Below are 21,485 nucleotides of genomic sequence, written 5' to 3' on the forward strand. Positions count from 1 at the left end.
CTCAATGGGCTTTGACGTGCTAATGCGTTGGTTTAACGGTCCGGGTGTGGCAGGCTTCCAATGTCAACTCGACTCGATTAGAAGACAATGAACGTATTTTAGCCCTAAATGAATTAATAGCAAACATGGTTTACATAAAATACATTTTTCCAAGAAAGTTTATAATAATACGATCTATAGTTGAAATCTGAGCCTACTTTAAAAATAAAGGAAAAGCATTTTCAGAGAGCAATCACGCTGTGTTTATGTAGAAAAAGTGATTAGGTTTATGAGCAATCTAATTACCTATTCGCTTAAAACGCTATATAAAATAAAGTTTATTTAGAGATGAATGATCAGTGTCGCAGTTTAAATAATGTGAGTCAGGAAACTAACACAGCGCCACCGGATTTAATAACGCAATAAAAACGCTATAAAATAATGTGACACAGTACAGCACAGTACAACAATACTGACCATGACTTTAGAAGCATAAATTACCTTACACTCAATTTAAACACAAGCTGTCTTTCTGTATGAACCTCTAAGCTGGTTCATACAGAAAATGTAGAAATGCATTAGCCTGATCATGATTAAAAAACACATAATTAAACACGCGTTTGCGATTTAAATCAGAACACGATTTAAATCAATATAAATGTTTATATTGTAACGCATACTGTCCAGCCTCCATTTCTCTATAAAAATTTACTGTTGCACACACACACACAATAGAAGCAGGAACCGCTGTCAGAAGGGAAGATATGTTCAAAATATCGCAAATATCGATCATGTTGCGATATTTTGAAATATAAAAGTCAATTGATTGTCCATAATATCGCTTACCTATTTTTTCGAAGAAATGTTTGTTAAAAGAAAAGTCCAGCACCAGCTGGATTCGAACACACAACCTGCCAGTTGGTAGTCACGCACCTAGACCAGTAGGCTACAAGAGAGCTCGCGTGATCAGGCAGCCGAAACAGCCCTACATAGCTCTGCCGCAGTACACGGATATAATCATACCGTTATTAAATTCTTTAGATACGCGATTCCATATTATATTCCCTTTTAATCAAATTCTAAAAGTATGCTTGTTGACTCCGGTATCACGTTAGTTAAAGACTTCGAAGCTTACAATGTTTAGGGAGAAATGGAATACTGGTGTGCATTTTTCCTTGTGATATTTTAAGCTCTAGTTGAATGATAGGTGTCGCATTTTAAATCATTTTCGTAGCTAGAAATTATGAAACGCCCTGTTAAAAGCAAGGAAGTTTTTATGCCCCGTTGAAGTAAAACAAAATGCCTGACAAAGTATGGCTTGGACAGATTCCAAGTGCTTGTACAAATGTGCTAAAGAAATTATACTTTGAGTATACAGCTTGTCCAAAGTCATCCATTATTAATACTATTAGTAATATCTTCAGTAAAGGCTTTGATGCATAAATATTTCTGATAAAGGTAGTTGTGTACTTTTGTCCAACTGAGCAATCTTGCTTTCATAAAATATACCAACATTTTAATGACTGATGATTAACATGCTGTAATACACAGTTCAAAATTAAAGGCTCAAATGCTGTACATGAGAGGTTAAGCTCCCCCTGGCAGTTTCACAAGGCGACGCCGGATAGTTAGTCACGTGACACACGTGAAACGCGTGATACTGTGACACGCCCACCGGGGTATGCCGCGAAATACCTCACCCATTTTGAATGGCTGCATCTGTAGATGTTATCACTGCATTTGCAAAGGTTTTTGCTGTGCACTCCAGTTTCTTTCCACTAGCCATAAAGCATAAACTTGATTTTTTAAGGTTTGTTTTAAGGTAATTTCAAAACTAAAGGAGTTTATTCTTAGTACAACCTGTACTGACTGTGAGACTACAGAGAGAAAAAAACAGTCACACTAATGAATCTTCTTTTCCTTCTGAACAAGGCCGCCAGTACTAGAGGATATGGGAAGTTTGAAGTGCTTCAGAGAGCCCTCACTTCCCTGACTTACAGCGCCCTCTGTCTGCCGGAGGACATTACCGCTCGTGGGGTTCAAGGAATACCCAACTACCACTACCGCGATGACGGCCTTAAACAGTGGGCTGTGATCAACAGGTGGGACCTCCAGGAGTCTTCACAGCAAGCATGTGGAAAGTCCAGTCTTCATTCATTTGTACTCTTTGTCTAAGGTAGCCAAAAATTGTGTAATACTTGAAATTATTAAGAGGGAACACCTTGGAATTTCTCTAGTGACAGGTATGAGCTGTACTTAAAAATAACTAAAAATGTTTAATATAAAGATTTGAGTTTGGAAAAAGACAATACTGTATAAAAAAATCAATTTTAATGACTAAAACTCATTTGCACCACTTATTCCTTAAGTAAACAAATGGTTTGATAATTTGAGACCTGTGTCGAGTGAATACTGTTCTATTAAGATGCTGGGCATAATCTACATCTTCACAAACACAGGCAACAACTATCCATGTCATTAAAACTTTGTAAACGTTTTCTTAAACTGCAAAGTAACAGGAATTGGGGATAAAAGTACAAACTGACTAACTATTTTTGACTGGGTACCACAATGCATTATGACTAATCCCCCATTTCTTAAAGAAATAGAAAGAACTCACGAGCAGTAGCAAATTGGTAATTGTATTAATTAGATATCAGTTCTGAAGATATGTTTAAGTTACAATTATTGTCTCACTGAATGTAAGACTTTACAGCACATCCTGCAAAACTGTCTCCCTTCCTCCTGCTGTGTTGAGTGAGTTTCTTAGCTGCTGTGCTTGCTTGTCAGGTTTGTGGAGGGCATGGTGAAACATTACTACCCAGCAGACAAAGATGTCCTGGAGGACACCGAGCTGCAGGCCTGGATAGAGGATATCTTCACCAACGGTTTCTTAGGAAGGCAAGAGTCAGGTAGGTCACCAACACTAACAATTAAGAATTTTGCAGTGAATGCCCTGTATTTCACCTTGGGCTTCAAAGATTTAAGGGACTTATATACGAATGAATTACATTTCACTCTGAACAGAATTTTGCATGTGTGGCTGTGCTATGAACTAGGCTGAAGAACACAAGGACAAAAAATTTTTTTACCCAAAAAAAGTAAATGAAACAAGAAATGAAAATGTCAGCAACTATGATGGTGTAAACGTAACTGAAACTACTCCTGAAGGATGTATGAGGTTGGAAAATTCAGTTTTCTCCAATTTATCCCCATGGAAAGAGTGTGATCGATCTGCTCTGGCATACCGATTTCAGCACTTCCCTGTTTAGGGAAGATCGATAGCTGGCTCTTGTGTTGCTTTAGATGTTAGTGAAACAGCAGCTTCAATTAAGCTCTGTTTTGGTCTAATAATCATATTTCATGAAAAGATCACATTTTACGTTATATAAAATATAAAAACTAGCAGCCTAGCTACTAGTGATGCGCAGGTCGACTCACAACTGCGGGACGGGCAGACTTGGGTTAAAAAAAAAAAGATTTCAGATCGGGTCAGACGTGCGCGGGTTCGTTCTCACCACCGCGGGTGGGTGCGGGTCTAAAACAAGCCGACCTGCGCGTCACTACTAGCCACCATTTTAAAATGTAATGTGGCTGTTAGTTTTTTTTTCTGAAAAAGGTTACAAATGAAAGCAATGTTAATGAATATTGAAAATATTGAAATTTACCATGGAGTAAATTCTTAGGAGTGCCGCACCTGTGTGTGGTCTTCAGACAAATCAGCACAGTATTAAATGTTTATTAACCCACGATTGCTTTCCTGCACTAATTCTCTCTCATCTGTCAGCTGCTGCTTATTTCTACCTTAAACAGTGAGTATAACAAATAACTGATCCTTATAAAATAACCCCTTATGAAAAAAAAGAAACATTTTTCTCAAAAACATGTCACAATTATTGGCACCCCTACATTTTTTCATTGCATTCATTTTAAAGACATTTTTGCATTTCATTTTGCTCATCTTTACCAAGGGTGCCAATAATTCTGGAGTGCACTGTACCGTATATGACTATTGACATTAAATCACACATCTGATTCAAAAGTTATTCCTTTGAATAATTTTACCTCACTGAAAGGTTCGTTTTCTCTCATATTTTCATTGTAAGATCAAACTGATAAACAACAAAGACACTTTTTCATAGCCTTTTTTGCTCATCTTTACCAAGGATGCCAATAATTCTGGAGGGCACTGTACATCACTGTTAATCCACATACCTATGCATATAAATTGTAAAAATTAAATGACAGCTTTAGAAAATGCTACAATGTTATCTTGATGCTGGAGAATTGATATACAGGTTAGAAAATTAGTGGAGAAAAAATCATAGCCCTGCTATTATGCTATCAGTGAACACTGTTGATGCCTGTGAGAGGAGAGCATATATCTCATCATCATACACAGGTCCTAATTCTCCCATGGCTATACAGAGGCTGTAACCACCTGATAACTTAATTCATATTTTATGTTTCCACTAAGAAATACATCAGCACTACTAGTATTATATTAGTGTTGTCACCATGTTTTATTTTATGTAACTACATTTCTGACAGGTATTCCAGGAACTTTCCTCACTGTTCAGGAACTAATGAAGTTTCTCACCATGGTCATATTCACCTGCTCGGTCCAACACAGCGCAGTCAACAGTGGACAGGTGAGCTCTGCTCTACTGACTGGAAAAGTCCATTATTCATTTAAAATACCTTTTTCTTTCCAGTTGAATCGTGCCTTATCGATCATTTCAACCCCTGGAGTGCAGCCATGCATGTCGTTTGTTCATGCAATACAAAGCACAACATGGCACATTTTAAAAAGGCTTAAAAATGGGGTTTTGATTCAGGCTTGTACACTACTGGAAAATGCATTCCTGCAAATCACTGAGTGGTTCTTGCGATGCTACATTATCTTCTGTTTAAATGTCCTGTGTATGTTGTGCTTGGAACATTTTTGTTAATATCTTTATAATACAATAATAACTGAAAATGTATCACTTAATGGAAGTAATACACTGCACTATTCCATATGTTCACATATGGATAAAAACGTAACTTTTCTGTTTGATTTATCACTGATTATGGGATAGACAGAATTATCATAAAATGAGGTACTCAAAGTTCACTCCAAACATTAATTGATTTTAAACACATGGTTCTCCTGTGTGCCTCTCCTACTGCCCACGGATCATCATAAATCACTGTTCAGTCTCCTTCAGAGACTTTCAACTTAATAGGATATCAAATTTGGGACTTCACTTTTTTGGCTCAAAACATTTTTCTCCTCATGCTCAAACAAATTAATTTTTGTTCATTCTTTCACTTCACTGTGAAGTCTTGATTGAAGTACATTCTAAACCCTTTATAATAAATGTCTTGTTCTATGCAGTTTTTGAGACCTTTGTTTTGAAAAACATCAATTTATTTAATGTGATCTTTCATCTCGTCACAACCAGAAGGCCAAAACATTTGTTTTTGTCTGCTTCTGATCTTTAATATTTATCTTAGAAAACTGGATACTCCTACCTGAGTGCAATTTGCCCATTCAGATAGATTTGCAACTGTTAAGTTCAAGGCAATATTTCTCTATGTTTTAGAATTTGAACCACTGAGGTATAGCAGGCTGGTTCTTCTACCATCTCCTAATGTGCCTCTAGCAGACGTCGCTAACTCAATCCGAGTTCCGTGTTAAAAAAAACACTCTGCATCAGTGGTTTGGGGATCCTTTGGGGTTTCTGACACCTCAGATGTTTGGCCAGCACTACCACTTCCTCAGCTAAGACAGCTTCATTAAAAGAATGAAGTACAATATTCCTTTATGTTTGCCTGTTAATTACATCATTATTAGTATTTGACCAAAGAAAACTGAATTAAGTCAGAAAATAAGGGAAACCAGAAATTGTACTACTTGTACCGTCCCAAAATGTAATGTAGTCAAAACACTGGGGTTAACACCTCTAGTTTAAGACAGACATTTGACCTACTACGGACCTTGGTTCAGTGTCTCAGAAATTGTGGTGTCACAAATACCACTTAGTGTCCACCAATACCACTTACAGCAGCGCCATGCTTTTCTATAGAGAAACCATCCCAGAACAAACAAGGCCTAAACTTGCTTAACGTTTGGAGATGAGTCTTTGTATAGCATCAGAAGAACCCTGACAGAAACTGAACGCCTGCACATTCAGGACATGTGTACTGATGTCTGTAGATAAGGATGGCATTAAAATATGTGCTGCTATATTCTGAACAATCTTCAGTTATACTGATTGATTTTAAATACCAATAGTTACAAGTCATTAGGACATTTTGTCTGTTTTAGTTCTAAATCTTAGGATTAGTCTCTGCTGACTAATGTATACCTTAAATAACTATAACTGTAATATTACTTTTCATTTAAAAAGTCATATCTATAAATATTGCAGTTGTATAAACATTCTGATTTAGAACATTTTACACAAATATCTCCATTGCCACCATTTAGCAAGATACCAGAACACAGTTCATGAAGGCAGACTCATGCATGGCTGATGACGATTGTGAATATTTTTCTACATCTACCCATGGATGTTTATGAAATTTGGTACAGCCTAATTTTCTCCAAATCTAACTGAGCATAAATTGAATGGAGAAATCTATGGGAGATATTTTTAATAAATCAAAAGACAAATTAACATTTACGCTAGAACATGTAGAAATTGTGCAGTATTCATGCATGTGTGTTTCATCCCTCAGTTTGACTACTGTTCCTGGATGCCTAACGCCCCCCCCACCATGACCCAACCTCCACCCTCCACGAAGCAGAACCTCCGCTTTTCTGAGCTCGTCCACAGTCTAGCTGACTGCAAGAGCTCCTTACTGAGCCTGATTCTGACCAGGACACTCAGCTTCTCTTACTCTCGCAATGTGAGTTACTCCGTCGGCCACAGTGACATAAGCTGCTGAGACATTTTAATGTTGCCACATCCCCTGTGAAAGAAATGATGAGGCAGTGGGTGAGTGGGCTCCAGATTCTGGTTTCCAATATGTTTTATAAATGATATGGGTCCACCAATGTTAGTGGAGGGAATATGGGGGATGCCAAACTAGAGTTGGCATCTTTTTAGCTGCAGTCAGGCCAGCCAGCTAGATTCATTTCTAGTTGAAGCGGATCAGCTTCAACAATCTGAAGTTCTATTGCCTGCTCCTGAGTGACCCCTGCATCTGCTGACTTTCATTCCAACTGGGCCTGTAACTGATATGCTTGCATGTTTAGTCCATGTTTGTGCGCTTTGGTTTGCAGTCTTTGGTTTTAGAATTACTCTAAAGTACAGTAATCGATTTCAACAACTTCAGTCTAGAAAATATTACATGGCATTAACTTGCTAATAAAATATCTGATGCCTATTTTTTTCTAAACAGACAGTTCTTAACAGTTCAAAATGACAAATTAGCATTCACACCCTGTTTTAATTTAGTATACTTAAGTCCAATTCATTTGTAGGAATTATGACAATGCTGAATTAGCACAATTTCATCTATCTTCATTAAAGCTGAAAACAAGTTTAAAAATAAGATGATAGAAAATTGAAATCAATTGGTATGTTTGTACCATACTGAATTTTAAACATACTGCCATAATAATCATGTTTTCCCATATTGCATACAACCTACACCCTAACCTATGGATCATCCCATTTCAACCAATCAAACACCTTCTTAACTTTCAGGGAAATAGCAGAGCAGAGGGAGACAATGTCTGTAGCTGGATGCATGATGTAGACTGCAAGATTATCAGAGGTCAGACACTGTAAAGACTGTCTGGTCTTGGTTAGCTAATTTGGTCCTATACATCTGCTATCCATATAGTATGTTTAGTGCCTCAGCATAAAACTTCACTTTTCTGGACACTCCACTCAAAGACCTTTACAGGTAATGGTGACTCCCCTCCCACAACTAACAATGTATAGCCCCACCTGGATGATGCGATGGCAGCCATAGTGCTACAGTATGCTCACCACACATCAGCTATCATTGGGGAGGAGAGCAGAGTGATGAAGCCAGTTCAGAGATACCATGATTGGTAAAGGCCAGGGGGAAATTTGGCCAGGACACCAGTGAACACCCCTATTCATTTCAAGAAGTGCCTTGGGATTTTTAATGACCATGGAGAGTCAGGACCTTGGTTTTATGTCATCCAAAGGATGGCACCTTTTGTATTGCATGGTGTCCCCATCACTACACTGGGGCATTAGGAGCTTCAGTGGGTTGCCAGTTGTAAGTTGCAGGGTGACATACTGTAGCTGCTGACAATACATGGGTGTTTTTTCTGTTGCGAGTGTTTTTCTAAAGAAAGAAGTCTGGTATGCGTAATGTTAATGGATTCTGGAGTATATTTGAAATGTAAATTCTTTGTTTGAAAGATACCACACTCAGATCACATATACAGTATACTGAAGTTTCTCAGTACTGTGGATGCCAGATGCTGTCTCCTTTTACATCAATCACTATTCAAGACAGAATTAATATCTGCACCCTGGATAATATCAAAATCGGTGTCAGTTAGACAAGATATTAAAAACCCATAGGGATATAAACAGAAAAAAATATATTTTCTAAAACACTAGTTTTCAGAAGTATCAAACTCCTTTATTCATCAATAACTTACAAATTCAAATACTGTATTAGTTTGCAATGCAATTAAAGCTTTTTTTTGTTTGCTGCAGAAGATGTTGTCACATACACTGTAGTTACAATACTCAGTCAAAGCCATAAACATTTTAGATGAGACATCTGTGTACAACTAATGCCCCCTAATGCCAAACAAAAAACAAGAGTTTCCACGCCGAATAACAACATTTTTATCTTTAACTAAAACATAGTTATGTTCCACATGACATTTGTGGTTTAGGTCCAGCCTTTTAACTCATTACTGAAAAAGACGTATTTCAACATTGTCAATGTAAACGAATAACTACTTTCCTTTCTCAGGCTAAACTGGGAGAGTATCCAGAGAAGTACTTCACAGAGAAAAGACCTCAGGATCTGATTTTAAGATTCCGATCTGACCTGGAGAAGATTGAAGACGAAATAAAGTCACGCAATAAAAGCACTGAACTGATGTACACTTACATGCTTCCATCGCTTGTGGCCAATAGTGTAGATATCTAAGTGTCACCATCAGAGGTGCCACCCAGAGTCTGCGGTCTTTGGCCGTGTCGCAGTGCTCACACTGACCCTGACCCATTCAAGCCCGCACTTCAGTGACGTACTCAGGTGCGGACCTCAGTTGCGGGAGTATTGCAGGACTCACCGTTATAAACAGGTGGACGGGCCCCTCGCCTGATGTCACTGGCTGGGTACACGACGCAGGCTCAAAATGCTTCCCGTCGATGCTTCTCTTCCAATATTAAAAAAAAAAATGATTTGTCATTCTCCGCTCGCAGTTTGATAAAATTGATAAAATTGAATGTCACCTCGTCTATCCCTGCACAAAAGTAGAGACACGTCGTGTTCATTCGTGTTGAACAGTGTAGCATTAGGCGGGGGCGTGTTCAGCGTGGGGGCAAGGCCCTGGATTAATGGCGTGGTCTGGCTGTAGCAATCACAGCTGTTCTGGCTCATGAAGGACGAGTCGCCCTTCATCCAGGGCTCCGCCTCCACACTGAACACGCCCCCGCGTCATGTTTCTTTAAAGACGTTTTTAAACTCCAGAAATACAAAAAAGGAGACAGAATAATGAAATATATACAGGAATAGATACTTCACAGCCAGAGGAATTCACAATTGTAAAAGCTAAAAATTGTACTTTTTTATATATTTCCATTGTATGTCTTGCCTTTTGATTCTTTACATTTCTAATAGAGTTTAAATAAAAAAGGAATTCAACTTTTAAAGCATGAATAGAGGGAGCAGTATTTACTTTTGTGGATAAAGTATTTAGCCAAAATAATTAACAGATTGCCCCCGCGTAATGCCACACCAGGCTCGACTCAAAACTGCAGAAGTAAACTAAGGAAATCTTGGCTCTGTGTTTATTCAAAGCTGTGTACTGCTAAATACATTTCATATCGTCTGTCCCAGTACCAAAATGACAGTGCAAGGAAAATAACGAATTCATTTGCTTTCTTTCGAAGTAAACTAAATAAGGTAAACTTGGCAATACCTCAAACCTTTGGACTATTAAATATATATTTTGTATTTTTTTATTTATTAACAGAATAACAAAAATTACAAAACAAACAAGAGTATATATAACAATTCAAAACAAAAAGATCGTCGGGGGTACATATTACTACATAAATTAAAGTTATGAAAAAAGATCAAACAAATTAAATAAAAATAATGTCCGCACTGCTTTCATATTTTTCCACTTCGAAATGGTCTTTAAATACCCCCTTACATCCCTTTTAAAATGCTCAGAAAAAGGGTTCTTCCCAGACCACTTCATTTTATGTATATTATAACGTGCCATTATGATAATTAAATGTATTACAAACGAAATGTTAATATTGTTTGTACTATTAAATATGGGTACCGTTAAATATTCCGTGTACAAAATACTGTAAATCGTAGGTAAACGAATATTCATCAGTCGGAATGGGGTGACAAAATAAAAGCTTTAAACCTTTTTTAAAAGTTTTTAAAAAGTTAAATTTTACGAATGCATGAATATTGTTTAGAAATGGGACACCGTGAGAAAATGCAGACTTGAGCGAGAACGGCCATATGACGGGTGCCAGGTTGCTAGTGTTTATACTGGGACAGGGCCTTGGTAGCTGTGTTTAATCTTAAATTCTTAGAAATGAGTATGAACAAAATATAGGGTGGTCATTTACAGTTAGCTCTTTGATGAGTCCTAGATATGTAGTGCAATACAGATAAATCATTTTTGAAAATAAATGTGTATATTGTCTATGGTATAGATGTCTGTGTGATCATTCACAAGGTCTGTTAATTAAAAGAGAAAAAAGGCGAGATTACACATTTCCCTGGGTGTGGAACCACACAGCAACTTGACTAGTGTTAAATCAACTCTAACAGAGTTCATGTTCACGCATTTTTGGTGTTTACTGTAAATGGTTTCACAGTCACCCGATTTAAATTAACAAATAGTTTGAGCTCAAACATTGCCACAGTGTTAAATATTTAACACTCTGTGTGTCATTTTCTGACCTCTCTCAGTATTATTTCAACACTTCTTCAATGATGAGCACAGTGTACAGTGCCAATATTAGGGTTAGAGAAAATATTGTAGCGTGGCGGGTTCAGCGAGGATTAATAACAGGAATTGTGGCTCGTTTGTCTAAGAACACAAGTGTTTTATTTTCGGACCCGTGTCCAGCACAACAGCAACAGCAGGAGCAAGGCCCAACAGGGGTTATAGCACACTAAGGTCATTCAGGTACATGTACATGAATATAGGCTGGAAGGTGGGTACAGGAATAAAGGGGTATAAACCAGGAACAACTACATGCTGATTAACAGTTCTGACTGCTATGTACTTCGCTCCGGGTGGTCAGCTGCGCTGCCCAGTGACCTTTAATCCCCACCCTGGCTACTATGCCCTTCGCCATACACATTGGCTGGGCGGTCTTCGGCCACAACGCCGAAGGAGCTGCAGGTTGGCTGTTTAGCAGTCTTATTGCCTGGAGGTAGAAGCTGTTCCGTAGTCTGTTGGACTTGGACCGAATGCTTCGGTACCGTTTACCGGACGGTAGGAGGGAAAACAGTTTGTGACTGGGATGACTAGGGTCCTTGAAAATGGACCTGGTCTTCTTAAGGTTTTGCTGTCTGTCCCTTGTTGTGTGTGCAATAGAGTTAACACCACTAAAGTAAAATGCTGTTAAGATGTATTTTCTCATCTGTATAAAAGTTAACCTGTAAATCACTCAAACACAGTATATTCCACCACATGTTTTTTTTTTATTTAAAATGCTTTAAACATCTGTTTTTGGTAACATTTATGCAAGTGGAACAGAAAAAACTTTAAAACAAAAGTTAAAAGTTTGACAAACAGCTACAGCTTAATGCTAAGTAGCAGTCTGAGGTTTTCAGAATGTTAGGTCTCGGACACACCTTGCTTTGTAAATACTGTACATTGAGTAGCTTGTGTTGTATGTTTTGTTGCGTGTAGTGTAGCTTGTGTCTTGTTCTTAATAAATATGTTTAACCAAATGTCTGGATTATTACTCCTCTCAACAAATCTGCGCCACAGAATAAAGAGTTCATGTGCCTCTAATTATACCAGCCGCTCAGGTATATTGCTAGAAATTACTTACAAGGTGGGGGTTATGAATAGTTATTTTACTTATTGACTCAAGTGCTCAGTCAACTCCAATTTTCATTAATTTCGTAACCCCCCCATTTGTGACAATATTAATATTCTATCTATTGCATAAGGGGAATCAATCTCGGGGCGATCTTGCTCCGGCTGGGAGGCAAATGAGAGATCTCTGGGGGACAACGCTTCAGGCAGCACCACAGCGGGGCAATCACAGGAACAGAGTGGGGGGCAGATCCTGTGCTTTTCCTTCTGCACTAGGAGACCTTTCCACAACAACGCCAGGCAAATCTCCACTCTCCCACCACCAGGACACTTCCAGCACAGAGTCAGACCGCGGACATGCCCAGCCCAGGTACGGATTTCCAGTGGGATGTTTAAGTCTTGTAGAGATAGGAAATAACAGTACAAAGCTGACAAGACTTCCACGATCACAACAACTCCTTGTGAGGCAAGGGTGAAAAACTAAAGTTTGTAAAAATGAAGTTTGGGGTTGGTGGCCCAGTGGTTGGCACATCTCTCATCGTGGGGCTGTGGGTTCAATTCCAGACACGCGGTTCTGTCTGTATGGAGTTGAACTATGCCCTCCCCATGTTTACATGGCTTTTGGTCTGCTTGCTACCTTTCACTCCCACAGTCCAACCACATACTGCTCGTGTCACCATCCGCGGTACCCAGGGCGAACGCCGGCGACAGATGAACACGGCTGCCAGCAATCGGAAACGAGCACCTTCCGATCCTCCCAAACGCCTAATCAGCCAATCACACTCCTCGCTCGCACACGCTTCAGTGATCTGGAAGTATTTATAGCCATGTGATTTTCACACTTCATGAGTGAGAGCTGCTGTTCAAGGCAATAATATAATCTGTGCTCAAGGCAGATATAAAATATTATTTTTATGTCTAGAGGTCAGTTTAAAGACTTAAAATATTTTCTGTAAAAGCAGGACATTAAATCAAAAACATGACATGAAACTTTTTCTGAAGTGTTTTTATAAGAGCATCCACTTACGGCTTTTCAGAATCCCCTGGACAGATTACTGTGACTCAGACGCTTGTGAAATCTGGTGCACCAGGACAGAAGGTAGCTGTGAACTGCAAGACCAGAGCTGCATTGCTCACTCATAACACTCAGCGTGGCCCCAACAGAAGTATTAAAGTCCTGACTCTGAGAGCAACAGCCTGTTAGCCTGTGATCTCAGAGTGTTAAAGAGGTAGTGGACCTGGGAGTGATTTCACTCTGACCATCACAGTCTGAAAATGCAGGGGACTACTGACTACTGACAGAGTTTACACTAAATTACACAAACAGTCATACTACTTCATCAAAACTGCAAAGCAACTGCATTGCAGAAGCTGGGACCTCCTGCAGGTGCTGAAGGTAAAGGCAAAGACACAGGACACAGCCTCTGGAGAAGCTCTGCTTAAAACACAAATAGCATTAAATGTATAGCATAAAACCCTAATTATTTTGTCTTTTGTTCACATTCTTAAATTGATATACTGTAGCACTACAAATTACACGTGGAACAGATCAAACTACAGTATGTAATCTGATTTATTTCAGACTTTGTATCAAACATTTGACACCAAGTAATTGTGATTTTTACAGTGTCTAGTCTAAACTGTACAAATAATGAATCATTTACAACAAAAATCATAAACAAAAACCATGTTCTCGTATATCTTTGTATGTACTTGGTATACTCAGAGCTTTACAGCAGTGTTGTTCAGTGACTCTGGTGTCCTGTGATGATAACACATACTGTAAGTCTCTCAGGGTAGTCCTACTGTCCTGACACTTTGCAGTAAAATATACCAGAGATAGAGCTGTACAGCAGTGTTGCCCAGTGACTCCAGTACTCCATGTTGAGAATATTCAATAGTTTATTATTGCTAAGCAGGGAATACCAGTGTGGGTACCTAAATTCTCTTTGAAGTGAACAGGGAACCTGAAACAGGCATTAAACCATATGCTGTTCATGCCACAAGTCCCTTTCAGGATTTTGAATACTCAAACCCAAGTTCAAAGCAATAAGAGATTAGAGGGAAATTCCTTTAAAACGAGGAATTAACTTTATTACCCATTCTTGAAATGATTCAAAGCCATCAAAGTTTTGTTGAACAGCAGCCAGAAGTACTAAATAAGTCTGGCACAACTAATTTAGTTTCTTTTGATTATCTTCCCTGTATTGTCTTTTTAATCATTTCATTATACATTTGAGGATTTAGTGGTATAATATTAGCAGTTATTGCATTAACCCTCAGCACAGGTAGAGGGTCCCAGCTGCGACAGTGCAGTCACTGTACAGTCCTGATGAGGGAGGTTTTTCATACAGGTGTGTAACACTGTGTGAACAGCCACTTACTGTTGAGGTTGTGGGCACTCTGACAGTAATCTCCTGCGTCTTCAGCCTGGAGTCCTGTGATGGTCAGAGTGAAGTCAGTCCTAGATGCACTGCCACTGAAACGAGTGGAAACACCAGAGTGTCACCTATTTGCCCAATAGATCAGGAGTTTGGGTGCTTCTCCAGGTTTAAGTTGGTACCAGGCTAGAAAATCATCAGAGCCATCATTATACACTGAGGACTGGTCTTACACCTCACAGTGACTGCCTGTCCTGGAGCAGTAACTTGCACTGGAGTCTGAGTCACAGTAACCTGTCCACTGGCATCTGAAAACAAGAAACAAATGAATAAAATATTAGAATTCTTGGAGCTGTAAGAAGTATTTTCTTGTATTTACTTTTTTCCCCCCCAACATAATTATAACAATCCATAATTTCTAATAAGCAAATACACTTAAGTAAATATGTAGCTGAATATTACATTCCTACCCTGAGCAGTGATGAGGAGTGTCCAGATGAAGATGGTGATGAAAGTCATTGTTGCTGTGGGTTCGGTTTCTTTAATGGGCAGCTCTCAGTCATGAAGTGTTAAACTCACAGGGCTATAAACACTCCCAGAGCACTGAAGCATGTGCTGCCAATGCAAAGTGTCTTTTCTATGCAAATGAAAATTGTCAACAGCCAAAAATAAAACGGTATTGTGCAGTGATATGTTGCAGTTATACAAGTCTGTGTTGTTCTGTGGCAGAGAGAACCAGGGAAATCTCAGCTCATGCTTCTAACCCCAGAATTGCACCAAGAGGTAGCACTACTGTTTTCCATAAAAAATGAATGCAGGTAATTTGATATCAGTGTAATACAAGTGTTTGTTGAGAGACACTAAGATTAGGGCTGCTAGGGCAATAGGATCCTATGCAGGACTCAAGACAAGAGAAAGACACTAAGCAGATACGCTAGGCAAAAACGAAAACCAGGAGGCAGGTGAGTAGGTCTGAACACGGAGAGACAAGGAGGAAGCAACTATCCAAAAACACTAGGCGAAATCGAACCCAGGAAGCAGGCGAGTAGGTCAGAACACGGAAGTACAACCGAGGAAGCAGCAATCCAAATCACAAGGCGAAACCGAAAACGAGAAGCAGGCAATGAGATCGAAAACCGGAGAAAAGCAAGAGATAAACGCGCACTAGGGAGCTCGAAGAGAATCCACAATAGTAAGGGGGGGGAGTGACGAAAAAGAACTAAACTAGAGACGGGAGAGAAATGTGATTGGCGTTTACTTGCGGCGTGAGCTTGTTTTACAGGGTGTGCGCGTGGGAATGCAAGAAGGAAGACACGCGCGAGTGGAATGCGTAACAGACACTGGAGCAACACAAAGGTAAAAAGTAACTAGTGTTAAGACATTAGATTCCCTGTTTACCAGCATCAGTAATAGCTCCTTCCTCGAGCCACAGAGGATAATACAGAGTTGATGTGTCAGGGCTGAGGAGTCTTGAGAAAGTAACAGGTGCAAAACTGCACCATATGCTTTGAGAATTCTTCTCTTATTATTTAATAAGTTGTTTTAAATAACTATATCACTCAGATGAATCTATTTTAATCAATAAAGCCCAAAGCAATACCAGTTGTTGTCTTTGTCTACCTCCTGTGGACAGTATGTAACAACAGTCTGGATGGTGGATGTTGCTGATATGTACTGTATTACTGTTTTATTTAGATGTGTTATTGCCCCATGCAGACATATAGTACATTTTAATCTTTTTTAATGTAAAGTATAGAGTTCAGACCTTCAGGGTGAAAGGGAAAAGCGTCTCTTAATTAACCTGCCTTGTCCAACCCAGGCAACTGTACAGGGGTCTAAATATCTTAGTACTGATAGCATCCTTCCTGAATGTCCTGACTTGACATTTTTGACCCAGTTAGATCCTATTCAGTTTGGAGTGAAACATCCTAACCTTCAGAAATGTTCATTTTAGGTGTTTGTTCATATTGCTGTGATATTCCACAAAGTGGAAAATGACAAAGTTGCTGGTTGCTTGGAAACGTCTCTTGCTTGTGACTGTCATTGTGCACTGAACGGGAGCACAGCTCTCAGTCTCTTCATTGACTGACAACATACAGTAGCACCTCTCCTGGTGCAGTTCTAGGGCCAGGGGAAGGAGCTGATTGCTCTGGATCTATCTGCAACAGACTGAAAGATACATGTAACTGAAAGTCATCATTGCAGACAGCTGGGATATTTTTGGCTGTTGACTGTTTCCATTGGCATAGAAAAGACACTTTGTCAAATTTGTCCACTAAGCAGACAAACATGTCAAGGGCCTGGAAATGATTTGAAAACCTTGTTCTATGTGACTACAAGCTTGGATAAAAATCTGGGACAAATTGATCAATTAGAAAAAAATCTACATCATGTTTTGTGAAGACTGGACCTGGAATGAAATAAATAAATACATTAATAAAAAATCATAAAAATATTGAAAATAAGAATAATAACCATTGCAATTGTTATAAAAACCTTAAGACACTGCTAGAGAGCCTTTATCTGCTGTTATGCAATGAAAAAAAAACTCAGAGTTGCCTTCTGGTGTGAAAAAAAGGAGCACTGATAAGAAACTGATAAAAAACTGATTGATTACCCTTTCTGAGTCAATGATTTACAGGTTAAAGGCAGGGGGAATGCAGGCTGAAGCTTCTAGAGGAAGTCTTACCCCCTAAGGCCTCTGACTGGCTGAAAATACAATGAATGACAGCAGTTTTTACCAATCAGATCGCCTTATTTCTAGAGGTCGTTCTTCAAACATTTATTACGTAATCAATAATGTTCAATAGTCTGCACGTCCTGAGATAAGCTAGTCTGGGTTATTTTGGATATATATCATGCTTCAGAACAAGGTAAAACATGGGACATATATATATTTCTGCTGGTTTTTGCTTTTGCAGTTTTGTTGGTAAAAATGTATGATATTGACGGGTGGCAGGGTGTTTTTATTGATATTCTGCTGGTTCATTAATTTATTGGTTTATTGCATAATACTGTCATATCTGTGGAAACAAACTTTATGGTTTTGCTGTTATGATATTGGAGAATACGTGCATGTGAGAAAATTTGTGGAGCGGTTTGAAAAAAACGTTGTTTATCTTGAGTTTATCTTTTAAAACAAAGTGGCATCTGGGAGACAGGCGTGGTCACCGGTGACCACGATCCGGGCTAACAGGATACACTGGGGTCTCATCAATAATTATACAAACCTTGGAAACACAAAGCACAGAATATAAATTTGCAGTTTCAATCCTAAATTAGTAAACTTTCAGAAAATTATGTTGACAAGTCACACAGACAGTTGAATTGCCTCGGTTTGCAATAATAGTGTTCACATAACTCCAAAATACAGCACACCTCTTTCTGTAAAGTCCCTGGTTTAGGTGGAGAATTTCAATGTTAATGTCAACCAAAGAATCCATGGATCTTTCAAACCTACCATGTCAAAAGGCATAATTCAGGACAAAGGTGCAAAAGAGTTTTGAAGACACTGAATATTCTTTTGAACACTGCAAAGGTGATCATTCAGAAGTGGAAAGTGTGACATACAGTACCTGTCCTCCAAATCTGACCAGCCAGGCAAAGAGGAAACTGGCCAATGGCTGAGATGTGACAAATATCTGTGAATAAACAATGTCCCAGTCACTATTAAGTCACCAACCTCTATCTTGATAGACATTAAAAAGACTCTGCTCTGGGCTCCTATATAGATTTGTATTCCCAACCTCTTTATTCCCTTCCTTTGTACTATACCCTCTGGGCTTTGAAAACTCTCTTGTTTTGTATTTTGCTGGCTTGATTCTGGCTTGTTCTCTTGACCACAAATCCTAGATCTCTCCCTGAATTTATTTGCATTTCCCATTTGTGACCCACATTGCCAGTATGTCCAAAGACATGCTGGTATGTTAATTGCCTTCTGGAAAAGTTGGCCCTGGTGTGTGTGTGTGTGTGTGTGTGTGTGTGTGTGTGTGTGTGTGTGTGTGTGTGTGTGTGCACGCGCATGTTTGTGTCTAAGTCTACATTTTGCTTGCTACAATTGACGGACCCATGAAGACCAAGAAGCTTTCAAAACAAGAAATTACAAGGGATAAAATTGTTAAAATGCATAGATAAGGACAAAGGTTCTAAAAAAATTAAAGGCACTGAATATCGAGCACAGTCATGTAGTCATTAAGAAGAGGAAGATGTGACATACCAGTCCTTCCAATCTGACCAGCTGAAAAGAAGAAACTGGTTAGGGAGGCCAGTGGCTGAGAAGTGAGAAAATGTCAAAAGTAAACAATATCCCAGTCACTCCACAAAGCTGGCCTGTATGGCTGAGTGTCAAACCCATGTTAAATCCCACATGGAGTTGGCATCAAAGCATTTAAGTGACACTGCAAACGAGACTTCATTTCCAACATTAATAGACTGGGATAGGGGATCTAAAGGGGAACATTTCGGTCTCTTGAATGCTTGGCTGTTAAATAGCAGTCAATAATAATAATAATTGCTAACACTTGTAGAAACATTAAAATTTCCGAGTCCGGGTGTTGGTGAAAGAAGAGCTGTTTATTCGTATGCATACAGGAGATCAGTTTGTAAAAACTAGTCTCCCCGAAAGATGTTCCTCAGCGCTTTTTATACAGAGTAACAGACAAACTTCCTAGCTCTAACATAGATTACCTAATCGCTAAAACGAACCATTAGTTCTTAGTCAAGCTTGGATAACGGAAAACAACTAGTTATTGAGACTTAAGTTATTGCTTACATTTGCAAAACAAGACATTCTACTTCCCTTTTTACTATATTTAAGACATGAGCTGTACTTTTCCACTGACCTATAGATGCCCCCCTCGTATGTTCCCACTTGCCAATGTTATAAGCAGTTAGAAAACTAAAAGATAAGCAGTTTGTCAGTTTTCATAAAATTTATAACATTCCCTCACACTTATATAGCGCTTTTCTCTCTGTGGTTTTAACTTGGAGTTCTCTTTGTTGCACTAAGTCATCACCATCAAGAGATGTGAGGTGTCGGACATTAAAAACTTGTAAGAAGGAGGATTGGAGAAGGTGTTTAACAGTACATCTGTGTTTCTGGTCGTATCCAATGCAACACAAAATAGCTAACAATTTCCAGGGTCATCATGAGGTGTGAGGTGATGCAATAAGTACATTTTGGATCATAGTGCTCAGTGATATACAGTAGACTTGATCAATGATGTTATATGTATTGAGTCTGTTGATGAGTCGGTCAATATTATGAACATCTGAATTCTGAAACTCAGTCTCTTGTGATGTATTCAGGCAAGGCATTAGTGCTGTGATGTTCCTCAGAGCTCAGCTTTCCCTCTGTATAGTATTTATATCTGTTCCCATCTGACAGCTCATGGAGGAGTCTGCAGTTGCTCATAATGAGATTAAATATCTAATTTCATCTCCTGGGATAGTATGTAAGTAATGAAGTAATGCAATCCATAATCACCTCTCCTAGGATTAAACTTCCCAAACATATTGCCATTATTATTAAATTGAATGTCATGTGCAAATCAATGCAAGAGTTTAAATCAATTTCTGGGGCAGCTGGAATCTAATTCCACCTCTTTAAACCTTCTGCGGTGTTCAGACTTCAAATTTCAAAAGACAGAGAAAGACATTAAAGTTCTATTAGTTCTGCTAGTTCTATTATTTGCTCATATACTGCAGCTCTACATCACTATTTAGTGTGCTTTAGAGCAGTGGTTCTCAAAGTGTGGACCACCTGGCCCGCGCTCCTCGGACCACTGGTGGTCTGCGGGCTGACCTAATAATTTTTCTTATAACAAGTCTGCGCTGTTTAAGTTTGAGTGAGAAGAAAGAATATTGTAGTGTCCGCTATGAAGGGGCTCCCCCTAGGAGCACTGTTAAGAACTGCAAGCTGTAAAAAGTGGGAGGAGGGACTTGTGTTAGTTCTAGGTATCGGAGTTTCACCAGGAGTTAAGAGGACTGTGTGTGTCAGTAATGGGACGAGCACCAGTCTAGTCGTAGGCTTAGCTGGCTTGAGGGTCTGCCGAAAGGGCAGATTTTCCATTCTTTCTCCTTGGCTGTACCCTTCTGTTGCCTTGGTGTTTGAATGAAGCATGAGTTATGGCGGACCACCTCACCTCTACAGTCTCCCCATCCACGCCCGTGGCTTCAGTGTTTTAGTTTCATGCACCATGAATGAAATGTTACACGCTGAAAACGAGATGGTCAGTTTGGCGACGGTGTCCGTGCCACCCTGCAGTAGTCTGTTGTCGTTAGTGATACACGGGTCGGCTTTTTTTTACCTGCACCTGCCCAACCCGATCTAAAATATTTTTTGGGGGGAACCCCAGTCAACCCGCGCATCACTAGTTGTCATGATTGCGTGGTTATACAGTTTATGTTTTGATATGCAAGAGTGCACTTACTATTGTTCGTACCGTTTGGGTCTTACTTTTGAATAAACACTTAGCGAGAGGCTGAGGAGTTTTTTTTAGTTTTACATGACCTGAATGTTATTTCTTTGCTTTTTTTGACTACAGAAAAATAAGGACTTAACACTAGTTGTTTAAACTTCGGTTATAATTGAAAAAAAAATTTTTTGGGAGGTTTAAGAATTTCGATATGAGTAGCACTGGGAAAAGAAAAGAGAGTGCTGGGTCTTCGATTGATGGCAACTAAAGAAAAAAGTGAAGCAGCTGGAGGAGACGTGGAAAGAGTACTGGAGATGCACTCGTACCCGAGCGCTTGCAGCCCGAGTGAGACTCAGCTGCCGGAGGAAGAGCCTGAGTCCCTGCCCAGCACACCTGTGAAAACCCGGGGGGCGAGCTGACGCTTGAGGAGCTCCAGACCAACTTCTTCAACATGATGGCACAGAACACGGG

The 21,485-nt window shown here is 39.3% G+C and overlaps 1 protein-coding gene and 2 long non-coding RNA genes across 4 annotated transcripts in view; 2 read left to right on the plus strand and 1 right to left on the minus strand.

The window, feature by feature from the left end:
- The window catches only part of LOC138223308 (uncharacterized), a 61,679-nt gene extending 52,096 nt beyond the window's left edge, over positions 1-9,583 (minus strand). For both annotated transcript variants that reach the window (XR_011181733.1, XR_011181734.1), the window contains exon 1: positions 9,263-9,583. This is a non-coding gene — a long non-coding RNA (uncharacterized lncRNA). The remainder of the gene's footprint in view (positions 1-9,262) is intronic.
- LOC102696614 (polyunsaturated fatty acid lipoxygenase ALOX8-like) overlaps positions 1-12,126 on the plus strand; it is a 32,417-nt gene extending 20,291 nt beyond the window's left edge. The window contains exons 8-12 of the mRNA XM_069179450.1: positions 1,912-2,081; positions 2,770-2,891; positions 4,531-4,631; positions 6,706-6,876; positions 8,941-12,126. Of these exons, the coding sequence (XP_069035551.1) occupies positions 1,912-2,081; positions 2,770-2,891; positions 4,531-4,631; positions 6,706-6,876; positions 8,941-9,120 (744 nt within the window). The 3' untranslated portion in view covers positions 9,121-12,126. The remainder of the gene's footprint in view (positions 1-1,911; positions 2,082-2,769; positions 2,892-4,530; positions 4,632-6,705; positions 6,877-8,940) is intronic.
- Positions 12,127-15,278: 3,152 nt separating this feature from the next.
- Positions 15,279-21,485, plus strand: part of LOC138223302 (uncharacterized) — a 30,023-nt gene continuing 23,816 nt past the window's right edge. The window contains exon 1 of the long non-coding RNA XR_011181725.1: positions 15,279-15,954. This is a non-coding gene — a long non-coding RNA (uncharacterized lncRNA). The remainder of the gene's footprint in view (positions 15,955-21,485) is intronic.

The sequence above is a fragment of the Lepisosteus oculatus genome, chromosome 16, assembly GCF_040954835.1.
Source record: "Lepisosteus oculatus isolate fLepOcu1 chromosome 16, fLepOcu1.hap2, whole genome shotgun sequence".
NCBI lineage: Eukaryota > Metazoa > Chordata > Actinopteri > Semionotiformes > Lepisosteidae > Lepisosteus > Lepisosteus oculatus.